The sequence below is a fragment of the Pinus tabuliformis genome, chromosome 2_1, assembly GCF_031772625.1.
Source record: "Pinus tabuliformis cultivar Carrire ecotype Pingquan chromosome 2_1, CPIR1, whole genome shotgun sequence".
Taxonomy (NCBI): Eukaryota; Viridiplantae; Streptophyta; class Pinopsida; order Pinales; family Pinaceae; genus Pinus; species Pinus tabuliformis.
In genome coordinates this window covers 537,258,460-537,269,245 of record NC_142299.1, presented here as the reverse complement: position 1 = coordinate 537,269,245, position 10,786 = coordinate 537,258,460, and the positions used below count along the sequence as shown (strand labels likewise).

Genomic DNA, 10,786 nt, shown 5'->3' with positions numbered 1-10,786 from the left:
ATTCAACGGTCGAGATTAAGTCCCTAATCAACAACTAAGATTAGATCTGCCTTGATCCTCATTATTTAGAATTTTCTCACCCATATTATATTAATACACATTAATATTTTAATTTTCTAAGTTTAGACTTAGGTTCTCATTGAAAGTATTAATTATTTTTATATCTCTTCATCCAGAGGAATTTCTCCAAACGATTTCTGGGTCTTGGAGATCTCATGTGCCTTAGCCTCTCGACCAATTTTCATGGCTAGAGCACATCTGATGCTACCAAAAATCAACACTTTGCACATCAATTTGACTGTTAAATCTATGAAGACATACATACTTTACCCCCCTCTAGTTTTGAACCAGTGACCTCTTAGGAGGAAACACATGCTCTTAACCATTAGGCCCACTCAAGCTGCATAATAAACTAAAATAACATTTTCAGACTCCAACCAATAGTTTTTCCCATGGTATTCTTCTCTAATGTGGCATATTTAAAGGCTAATAATTAAATGACTCTAGTTCCATCTTAACTCTTGGAGATCTCATGTGCCTTAGTCTCTCCACCAATTTTCATGGCTAGAGCACATCCGATGCTACCAAAAATCAACACTCCGCGCATCAATTTGACTGCTAAGTCTATGAAGACATACATGCTTTACCCCCTCTGGTTTTGAACCAATGACTTCTTAGGAGGAAACACATGCTCTTAACCATTAGGCCCACTCAAGCTACATAATAAACTAAAATAACATTTTCAGACTCCAACCAATAGTTTTTCCCATGGTATTCTTCTCTAATGTGGCATATTTAAAGGCTAATAATTAAATGAATCTAGATCCATCTTAACTCCAGATCTACCAAGCACCGAGAGGGATCAAATCTCTTTAAACTCTAAAAGAGGTTTGCACCTCAAGAGAGAGATGAGAGATTTGATCCTCTCGGTGCTGAGTAGATTTAGAGTTAAGATGGATCTAAGTTGGTTCATGAGAACATATTAATATAAACACATTCTTGTGTCAAAATTCATGGAAAATCATGGCCCATTAGAACCCTTGAGTTTAATATAAACAATCACTATTCATTATTATTTTTCTTTGTATTTAAGTCAAAAGATTCAATAATTCATATAGATCACTTAAATAAAACCCATGTTAAATTTGATTAGCTACCATCATCAACTTTAAGTTAGTTGTAACCACTCCACTTTCTATCACCTTGATAATAAACAATATTGGCTGGTTATAAATATTGACATTGATAAATTAATGTGATCGATCCAAAAAAACATAAATGAAAACTCCAATTTAAAATTGAGTTGCCTCATTAGAAACACTACCTAAAATACAACAAGATAATATATTATTGAGAATTTAAATCAAAGGAGTACGAACAACTTACTTCTTGGGCATTCAAACTATTTATCCTTTTATCCCTTGACATTACAAACCAAAAACCTAATATAAGTAACCACAACAAACCCAAAAGGAAAAAACAAAACCATACACACCAAATTTTTTTCCCCATATAGGAGAGATCATCCTTCCATTATAAATATAAAAGGAGTACCAACACAAATTAGTTTGAAATAAAACTTCTCAGATATACAAATATATAGACTAGAGAGAGTTCCAAAGAAATAAATTAACTAAGAAAGATACATCCTAGACATCACTTACCAGTAAGTTTGAGAAATGTTGATAAAAAGCCAGGGAGATTTTGACCCAAAACAACTGATAGAGCACGCTCATATTACAATAGCCTCGAAACTATATAGGCATAGATAAAGAATGCAAAAATTAAAAGTTTACAAAACTCACATATTCATAGGAATTTAATGTAAGTGATCCAGCTGGGCCAACTGAAGATCACTTGGAATCTGGAGAGATCCCCTCCTTCAAAGCTGAAGACCACTTCTTTCTTCAAAAAAGATGCAACCATCCTCCACTTGCAAAGCTTCTTTGGACAAAAGGTCCGTTAGCTGATTCCATTCTCTCAAAATGCACTGGAAGAACAAATTTTGAAAGAGACCTTTGAAATATTGAATGTAATCCATCGAGTGCTTCAACAAGAAGACCCTCAGATGGCCCTTTCTAGTGCTTTAGTGAGAATACCCTCAGATGGCCCTTTCCAGTGCTTCAGTGAGAATACCCTCATATGGCCATTTCCAAAGAACCAATCCACCACACACTTTGAATCACCAAAAACATGCATAGTGGATATATTTAATGAGGTTCCAAAAATAAAAGTGCCGAAGCAACCACCACTTTTGCTTTAGTATTTGTCCCTGCACCTGCATTCTAGATGTACAAGGAAACATTGTTAGGAAGGAAAATGGTGGCCCCCCTCCACAAACCCTGTTTTGATAAGCTACATCAAAGAAGCTTGTGTTTTCGGATAGAGAGATAGAGAAATAGGAGGAAGACAAAAATATCGACTTCTGAGAGGCTTCCAAAGCTTGACATAATCCTTAAAAAAACCAGAATCTAACCCATGATTGCAATGATATCTTTGGGTTTACTATCAAAGATAATACCCCATATGCCTAGTTTTAATCCCACTAACAGAACATATTCCCAAAACATAGAAGTTTCTCCCATATTACGGGTAGTCCACATCTCAAAGGCGAAGAAAACAAAAGTATTAAGAAAATGTGCTTCCTCCTGAGAGATCACAGGTTCAAAACTAGAGTGGGGAGAGATTAGAACTTCAAACTTATGAGATAGAATATGTATACCTTTATAGACGTAGGAGTGAAATCACTGCCTAAAAGTGAGCCCCTTATCCAACAATTTTTTTTTTTTTGAAATTAAATAATAATAATAATATTAAAAAATAAAAAGGTCTCATTATGGATGAGATTTCTAAACCCATATCTAAATCCATATGATAAGATTTCTAAACCCATATCTAAACCCATATGATAGTTTGCAGCCACAATGTGCGAATATAAAGATGGGTACAGCCCGGTCGCTGGGATTGAGATATATTAGAGGCCAAAGGAAGCCAGGTGGCGCATGTAGAGTTGCAGGGTAGAGTATTATAGCACAATCTTACCGATATCTGTGCAGGTTCATAGCGTTGTTTGAGTTCAAAGAAATTAAAGATCCATTGTTCATGTCATAGCAAGTTTGTTATCGTCAACCATGGTGGCGGACGGCTTTAGGGAGGAGCGGCTGCAGAAGGCGTTCTTGGAGCTACAATCCCATTCTTCAGCCCTGGTGAACTTCACCGTCGAATGGAAGGAGCTCGAGGACCTCTTCAACGAGCTTGAGAGGACGTTGCAAAAGCGCTACGAAGATCTCGGACAAAGGGGGAAGGAAAATGGAAAGGAGAAACAAGCAGCGGCAGAAACGAGCACTGGAAACCCCAATGAGACCGCGGATAAAAAATCCACTGCAGAAGGAAACGCTGGAAACCCCAATAAGAACTCGGAGGAAAAATCCGCCGCAGAAAAGAGCACTGGAAACCTTAATGAGACCTCGGAGAAGGAATCCGCCACAGAAAAGAGCACGGGAAACCATAATGAGACCTCGGAGAAGGAATTCGCCACAGAAAAGAGCACGGGAAGCCCTAATGAGACCTCGGAGAAAAATTCCCCCGCAAAAAAGAGCACTGAAAACCCTAAAAAGACCTCGCTGGCCGTAAAACGTGCCGTGAATCCGCGCCCAAAGCTGAAATCTCTATGCCAGAATATGGACGGCGAGGGCCTCCGGACCTTCTTAGCCAGTGCCTATGAGGTCACGGCGGTCCGTAATGAAGTCCCCGCGGCGCTGAGATGTGCTGCGGACCCGGCCAAGCTGGTTTTACAGACCCTGGATGGTTTTTATCCCGCCGGTCATGAGCGGAAACCGCCTAAGAGCCTTGATGCGCAGAGATATGCGTGTGATTTGCTCTTGGAGTCGCTTCCCTCTGTTTTGTCGCCGGACAAGGTATCGTCGAAGGCGCAAAAAGATGCTTTGAAAATTGCTGCTACCTGGAAATCTAAAATGAGCGCCGACGCTTCCCGGATCTCTCCTGTGAAAGCACACGCATTCTTGCAGCTCTTGGCTTCTTACGGAATTTCAAAGGAATTTAACGATGACGACTTATGTACGCTAGTCCTTCACATTTCCAGTAACCCGGAGGCGCCGGAGCTCTGCCGTGCGCTTCAAATTAGTCACAAGATACCAGGTTGCTGTACTTTGCCTTTTCTGTTTCAGCGGGTATCTAGGTTCAGTTTAGCTTTTGTATTTAGGCAAAGTTTGCTGAGGGTTACATCATCAGTTTATACTGTATACTTTATACGTAAAATAAAAAGTATACCATTCACCAGCAGCCAGGGGGTTGGAGTTCGCTATTTTGTGCGTTTTAATGTGTTTTTCCCGTGTTTGTGTAGTGGCTTGGTTAGTCCTTATTTGTTTTTGAAGTAACCTTCTCTTCTGTTCGACACCGAGACTTCTCAGTCTCTAGCATATTTTTTGCTCTTGCGCCTTGTTTTATATGTCTTTCTTTTTCTTGCAGCTTCTTTATAATTTCTTTTAGCTATATATTAGCGTTTAACGATACACTCAGTGTTTTATCTTTTCCTGCTCTGAGTTTTGATGTAGTAGTTGTTTGTCAACTCCCAGTTTTTGTTACCTACACTCTTGAACTCTTTTTGTCCCATCGATATACGTTTGTTGTCATTTGTTCGACATTAATAAACTGTTCTAACGTCTGAACGATTTTCATTATATAATTGGAACAGTCATCAACAACACCATCTTATTTATTTATCTTCATTATAGGTGGACCAATCATCATCAGCAGCTCGTAGTTGAGGTTCGGCTTTATATGTTAAAAACCTTAATTTGACAGTGTTCAAAACTAGTTTACAGCAAAATTCGTACCTTGTGTATACGCACATCATGGCAATCCCTGTAGTTTGTACATTGAGCAGAGAGAAATCCCTAGACTCAAGCAGATGATTCCTTAAAATACTATGCGGCCACCCTTTTACAATGAACTGTGCACATGCATCTCATATGGCTCCCTTCCATCCTGCTTTTCCTTTTTGTGTTATGTGGGTAGATAGCTCTTTTCTAAGGAAATGGACTCGACCTTTGGCTTAGGTGGCCCGACTAGAGAGGCTATTATGCCGATTATGCCAAGTATTTTCACCCGGCCTCATCTGTTGAAATACTAGGTATTTGTTGCTTGTCAAAGATGCTGAGACTCCCGCTAAATCTCAGATTAAATAGATGATTCTACTAGTCAAATTAATACGGCTATGTCTTCAGGCTTTTTGAACCTGGGTGCGAGCTGTTAAAACTGGACACCTTGTAACCTCGTATAGGTAGAATGCTGTAACAACATTGGCTTTTGAACAATTTTTGTTTGCTTTAAAATGGACTTACAGATCTTCAAGTCATAAGAAGTGAATTTGGTTTTCAATCCTGATAGCTTTATCTTGTGATAGTTCTTTCTTGTTAGAATTGTGATTTTCCTCGTCTTTCTGAGTATATTCTGTGTTTGCTAAACAAGTCTTATCGATATCTAAAATTGCAAGTTCAAAATTACCTTGACTATTTTGGTATCCCTTAAAAAATCTCTTTTGCTATTTTATTTCGTAGGGTGCGCATGTTGAATTTCAAATCACCAATGTTTTAGAAGCTCGAATTGGACTTGGAATTGGTCCAAGGTCAAACTAGACTCAGATCGGAATCAGCTGATGGCTAGTTTTATGAATTGTTTGCGTGAACAGGTTCACAGTAACGGATACCCCAAAGGAAACAGATGCTAAGCCCATGAAATGGATCCCAAATATTCCAGGTTTTTTTGGACCAATGGATACCCCGAGAAATTGATTTGTAAATGGAAAATTTCCAATAGCCGATACTCCTCGAGATTAAAACCCTATACGTTATTCGTAATCAAGGTCTGATTTATCTCTATGCCAAGACTTGTCCTCAATGTCTGATTTGTCCTTGTGTGCTGCGATGTTGGTCACTTCACTTACACTTTTATTTAGTCATGTCATATTCTTTAAGAAAACCACATTCACCACTATTATGGACATGTGAATGTGGCTTACAAAACTGCTATGAGTCATGACCTGCTTACATGCTTATGCCGAAATGGTTTTATCATCAATAATCAACGATGGTAATAACTTATTAAACTATTAGTAACAATACATGGATGGTGAATATTAATATGGATGAGAATTCTCTCTTTTCGGTTATGGTTACAAGTACAACATTTAGTTCTACTCTTGTGATACCTGAATGGTTTTGATTCTAGACTCTGTTCTTTTATTTTATTAAAAATATATTTCTATATCCTTTTACTTGTAATTTCCATGCCATATTTGGATCCTGGCTTTTCATAAATCTGGCGGATCTCTATCTGGATCTGTATCCATATCCTGGTAACTTATCTAAATATACATAAAATGTTAAAATTTTAATAATTATTCTTTAATAGAGATTTTGAACAACCAAATGGCAAATTGGCTGGTTGGGTCCTGGTGAAATTGATTAAACCGGCAGATTGAACAAGTTGAACCTGTTCACAACTCGGTTTGAGGTCCCCAAGGGGTGAACTGGACAAACTGCAAATGACTATTTTTTGTGGGCACGCATCATTGTAGAAAACAATTTCAGTTGTTCATGTTTAGTTCTGATTCTGTGTTCTTGGTGGTGGTCCCAGTGATATCACTGTAACAGGGAAGCACATCTGTCTTGATTGAGTTTTCTTGTCTGTTGTTAAAAATGTGGTGATGCCCAAGAAAATATTGGTTTGAATCAAACCACAATCAGAAGCCTAGATTGATGGTGAGAAGTTAATGATGTGTAAGAAAAAGCTAACTTCTTGGACAGCTCCACCCACCCAAACCCATTGCCCTTCATCAAACTGATACTATTTTAATTAAATATAAATATGATACGACATGCTGCCCAATCTTCCTTATAAAGTTATTTTTACTTATCAATATCCCGTCAAAACTTGAGAGCTGGCTAAAATATTGAGCTAGTTTCATCACCCAATTGATTTTGGTAAGAAATTGTTTGAAGTAGCTTACTTTAACTACTTACAACTTTAGGCTTATTAAGAACATGTACCATTGGTGAACTGTTGAATGACGCATCTCCACTTATCTCTGCAGGCGACAGCCAAAGGATTCATGAGTAGCTTTTGTATTGGCTAGTTTGTAGAGCAATTCTCTTGATGTAATTGTGTTCATAATAGGTGCTTTTATAGGCATGTGATTTTATTAGATTAGTCTGTCCAAATGCAGAGATTTTTTTTTTTCAAACTATACATCTGCTTTCCTAAGATCAATGAATGTTAATCTAATTTGTGAGCTGCTATACAGTTTTTTTTGCCAGTTAATGGACTGGATTGTTAGTCATCTGATATTTTAGTTATTCAGAGAGATGTTTGTTCATTTGACGACTAACTGTGACTTTCTTAGTTGTATTGAGGGGTTTCAGAGCCTTGTGGGGTTTATTCAAGTTCTTTGCAACACTTTGATCTTCCGATGTGTGGATTGTGGTTCTGCATGACATGATTGGTCTTGTTTGTTGCAGAGGTTGTGGAAAAATTGAGTAGTGGTGGAAAGCGAATTGATGCTATTCGGTTTGTCTATGCATTTGGACTCGTAGAAAAATTTCCACCTGTGCTGTTGTTGAAGGCATATCTAGAGTACGCACGGAAAGTATCAAAAAGATTAGCAAATAAGGGGAAAAACACTGTTGGTGCAAAGGTATCTTTACTCTTATGTGCTTGCTGTGCATGTTGCCTCGTTAATATAAAATTACTATCAAATATGAACTTGTCACTCGGTTATATGCTCTGACCAGTTGCATGTCTTATTGCAGAATTATGCAGCCTCAAAAGAAATAGATTTATTGAAAAATGCAATTAAGTGCATTGAAGAGCACAAACTTGAATCACAGGTGTCTTCTAAAGATCTTGAAGAGCGTGTGGATCAGTTACAGAAAGACAAGGCAAAGAGGAAAAGACCTGAAAATGCCACTGAGAAGGCAAAGAGGAAAAAACCTGAAGAAGCCATCAAGTCTGAGATTAAAATGTCTCGACCTAGTGGTGGTGTTGGTGCTGGTGTTCTTTCTGGTGCTGGTGCACTTCTCCCTAAACCTTCTGCTCCCAGTGCCTTTTCCTTTTCCAGTTCTTCTGCACTGCTCCATAAACCTAACTCTCCGAGGGCCTTTGTCTTTCCCAATTCTTCTCACTTATATCGTCCTGCTCCAGTGGCCAGTATCCCATCTTACAGTTTACCTGGTCAGGGTGTATATGACAGAGGAAGCCAAGGCATCTATCAATCAGCCTATGATGTTGGAAGCAAACCATCATCTCTGTCAAATTCTCATTTATATCCATCAGACCATCTACAATCGTCTTTGTATGGAGTTGGCTCTTTTCGTGGATCAACCAATTATGGAAGCTATAATATTGGCAGTGGTGTGCCTCCGGCAACTTCTTACCAGTCTTCATATTCACATTAGGTCTGCTTTATTTGGTATTGTGGAAGCCATGCACTGAGCTCCTGATGCTCACTGAACCACCTGCTAATGGAAGTTTGAAGTAATCACTTCTCAGTTACTGGTCTAGAAAGCGTAACCTTATCAACCATTCAAATGTAATCTTTTGTTTGGGCAATCGGATCGGCTGAATAGTTTTTCTAAACCCTGTCGGAAAGCTGTTCTTCTTAGTTTTTTGGGAGGATCTGCTTTTGGAAAAAGTATCTGATTTGTCCTGTGCACTCTGTAAATGCTAAATATGCTTTTGTTTTCTATTGAAAGTGTCTGGTTGCTAGCATATCATGCCATCGATTCTGTGACACGTTCTGCTTGGCATACATGTCAAATTTGTATGAATTAAGTAAGAAGAGGACCAACAAGAAACCATGAAGAAGGGTCCAATAAGACATCGCCAAAGTCATCGTAAAGAGGACTTCTAGAGTGATAAGAAGGGGGATAAATTATTTGGGGCAATATTTACATATTTTGTTTCTTATTTTTCCATTCCTCTGGCTGCTATTATGTTAGATTTCCAAGTTTTTAAATCTTGTAATATAATTCTTAACAATGTTAATGGCACTTATCTTGCTGGTATGGTGTTAGATTTCCAAGTTTTAAACCTTGTAATATAATGCCAAATTTCTTTCACTAATCTCGTTCCTGGAAATAATGGATGATACTTACCCAACATATAGCTTATCAACCCTGGAATTTTGTCCTTTAAACACATGACATCATATCTATCTGACATTTAAACACATGACATCATATCTATCTGACATCAAGAGCAACGAGCAACATAGAGGAGCTTTGCCATTAACATGCATAAACCTTCGCTTCAGAGGGTGGTGACTTGATCTACCCAAGTGTGATAATCACAGCCATATTCAATCAGGAAATCATCCACTTTAAATCCATTGGACTCTGGGATTTGCTTCAAAGAACCGTATATTCAATCAGGAAATCGTCCACTTTGAATCCATTGGAATCTGGGATTTGCTTCAAAGAACCGTAGTGATTTGATCTACTTAAGTGTGATATTTGCTTCGAAGAAGGGTAGTGATTTCATTTATTCAAAGCAACCATATTCAATTAGGGGAGTCATCCACTCTGAATCCAATAGGTTCATGGAATCATCCATTGATTTTAACAAGAAGCCTCTTGATTTCACTGATTTAACTTTTATAGGATGAGGGTAAAACCCCTATATAATTCGAGGAAAGGATGTTATGTGCTCTTGACCTACGAGAAGATGCTAGAACAACAAATATGCGAAGAAATACAACCCAAAACACAGAACAGATGAGAAATAACAGCATGTATTTTATTATTTAGAAAAAAAAGCAAGATCACTTGCCTCTTCGAGGGGGCAACCTCCAATAAAGTAGGACTCGTTTACAAAATAATACACGACGCTCTTAAATGGGGAGTCTCTATCCTTTTTATATAGGAGGTCAGTACCATGGTTCTTATTAATACCATCTATCTAATACCATGGCCCATTTGCAACTAACTGTGATCCCTTTTTTAAATGCGGGTCAACCGCTTACAATTATTAATATGGGCTTTATTGACTCTTTAACTGACTATAACTATGACTCGACCCTATTACATAAATAAGGGGATTATGGTTGGACCCTAACATGCCCTCCTCCATAAAAACAACCTTGTCCTCAACGCTGAAGTTGCGGAAACTGCTGAAGAACAGTGGCTAGTTCCCAGGTCGCATTTTCTGGAGAGGTGTCTTTCCATTCGACGAGGACTTCCTTGATCGTGCACCTGCGTAGGTGCTGTTCTCGCTTGTCAAGAACCTGTTTAGGTTGGACCCAGATTGAACCTTCTTCATCCAATTCTGGTACACTGGTTTGAACTCTGTAATTGTTCCCAACCACTTTCTTGAGGCATGAGACATGGAAGACCGATGGATTTTTGCAGTCGGAGGCAAGGCTAGCTTGTAGGCTATTTCTCCGATGCGCTGAAGTATTTGATTTGGTCCATAGAATTTTGGAGATAATTTTTGACAACCCTCGTCTTTGAATGATGTTTGCTTATATGGTTGCAACCTCTAGAATACTTGATCCCCATCTTGAAATGTGCGCTTTGAACGATGTTGGTTTGCTTGTTGCTTCATGCGATTTTGAGCTTGATGGAGATTATCTTTGAGGTGGGCAAGCATGGTTGCACAGTTCTATAGGTGTTGATTCACTATTTGTACTTTAGAGCATCCTGGGATATAAGAAGTAGGTGAAGGGGGGAGTTGACCATAAACTGCTTCATATGGAGTCATCTTGGTGGTG

At 38.5% G+C, this 10,786-nt stretch overlaps 1 protein-coding gene across 1 annotated transcript; it reads left to right on the top strand.

The window, feature by feature from the left end:
• Window positions 1–2,895: 2,895 nt before the first annotated feature.
• Window positions 2,896–8,991, top strand: LOC149201391 (uncharacterized). The gene is made up of 3 exons (XM_089402941.1): window positions 2,896–4,158; window positions 7,539–7,714; window positions 7,830–8,991. Exons 1-3 carry the CDS (start codon window positions 3,132–3,134, stop codon window positions 8,472–8,474), a joined length of 1,848 nt encoding a protein of 615 aa, XP_089259067.1. The 5' UTR covers window positions 2,896–3,131; the 3' UTR covers window positions 8,475–8,991.
• The last annotated feature ends 1,795 nt before the right edge of the window (window positions 8,992–10,786 follow it).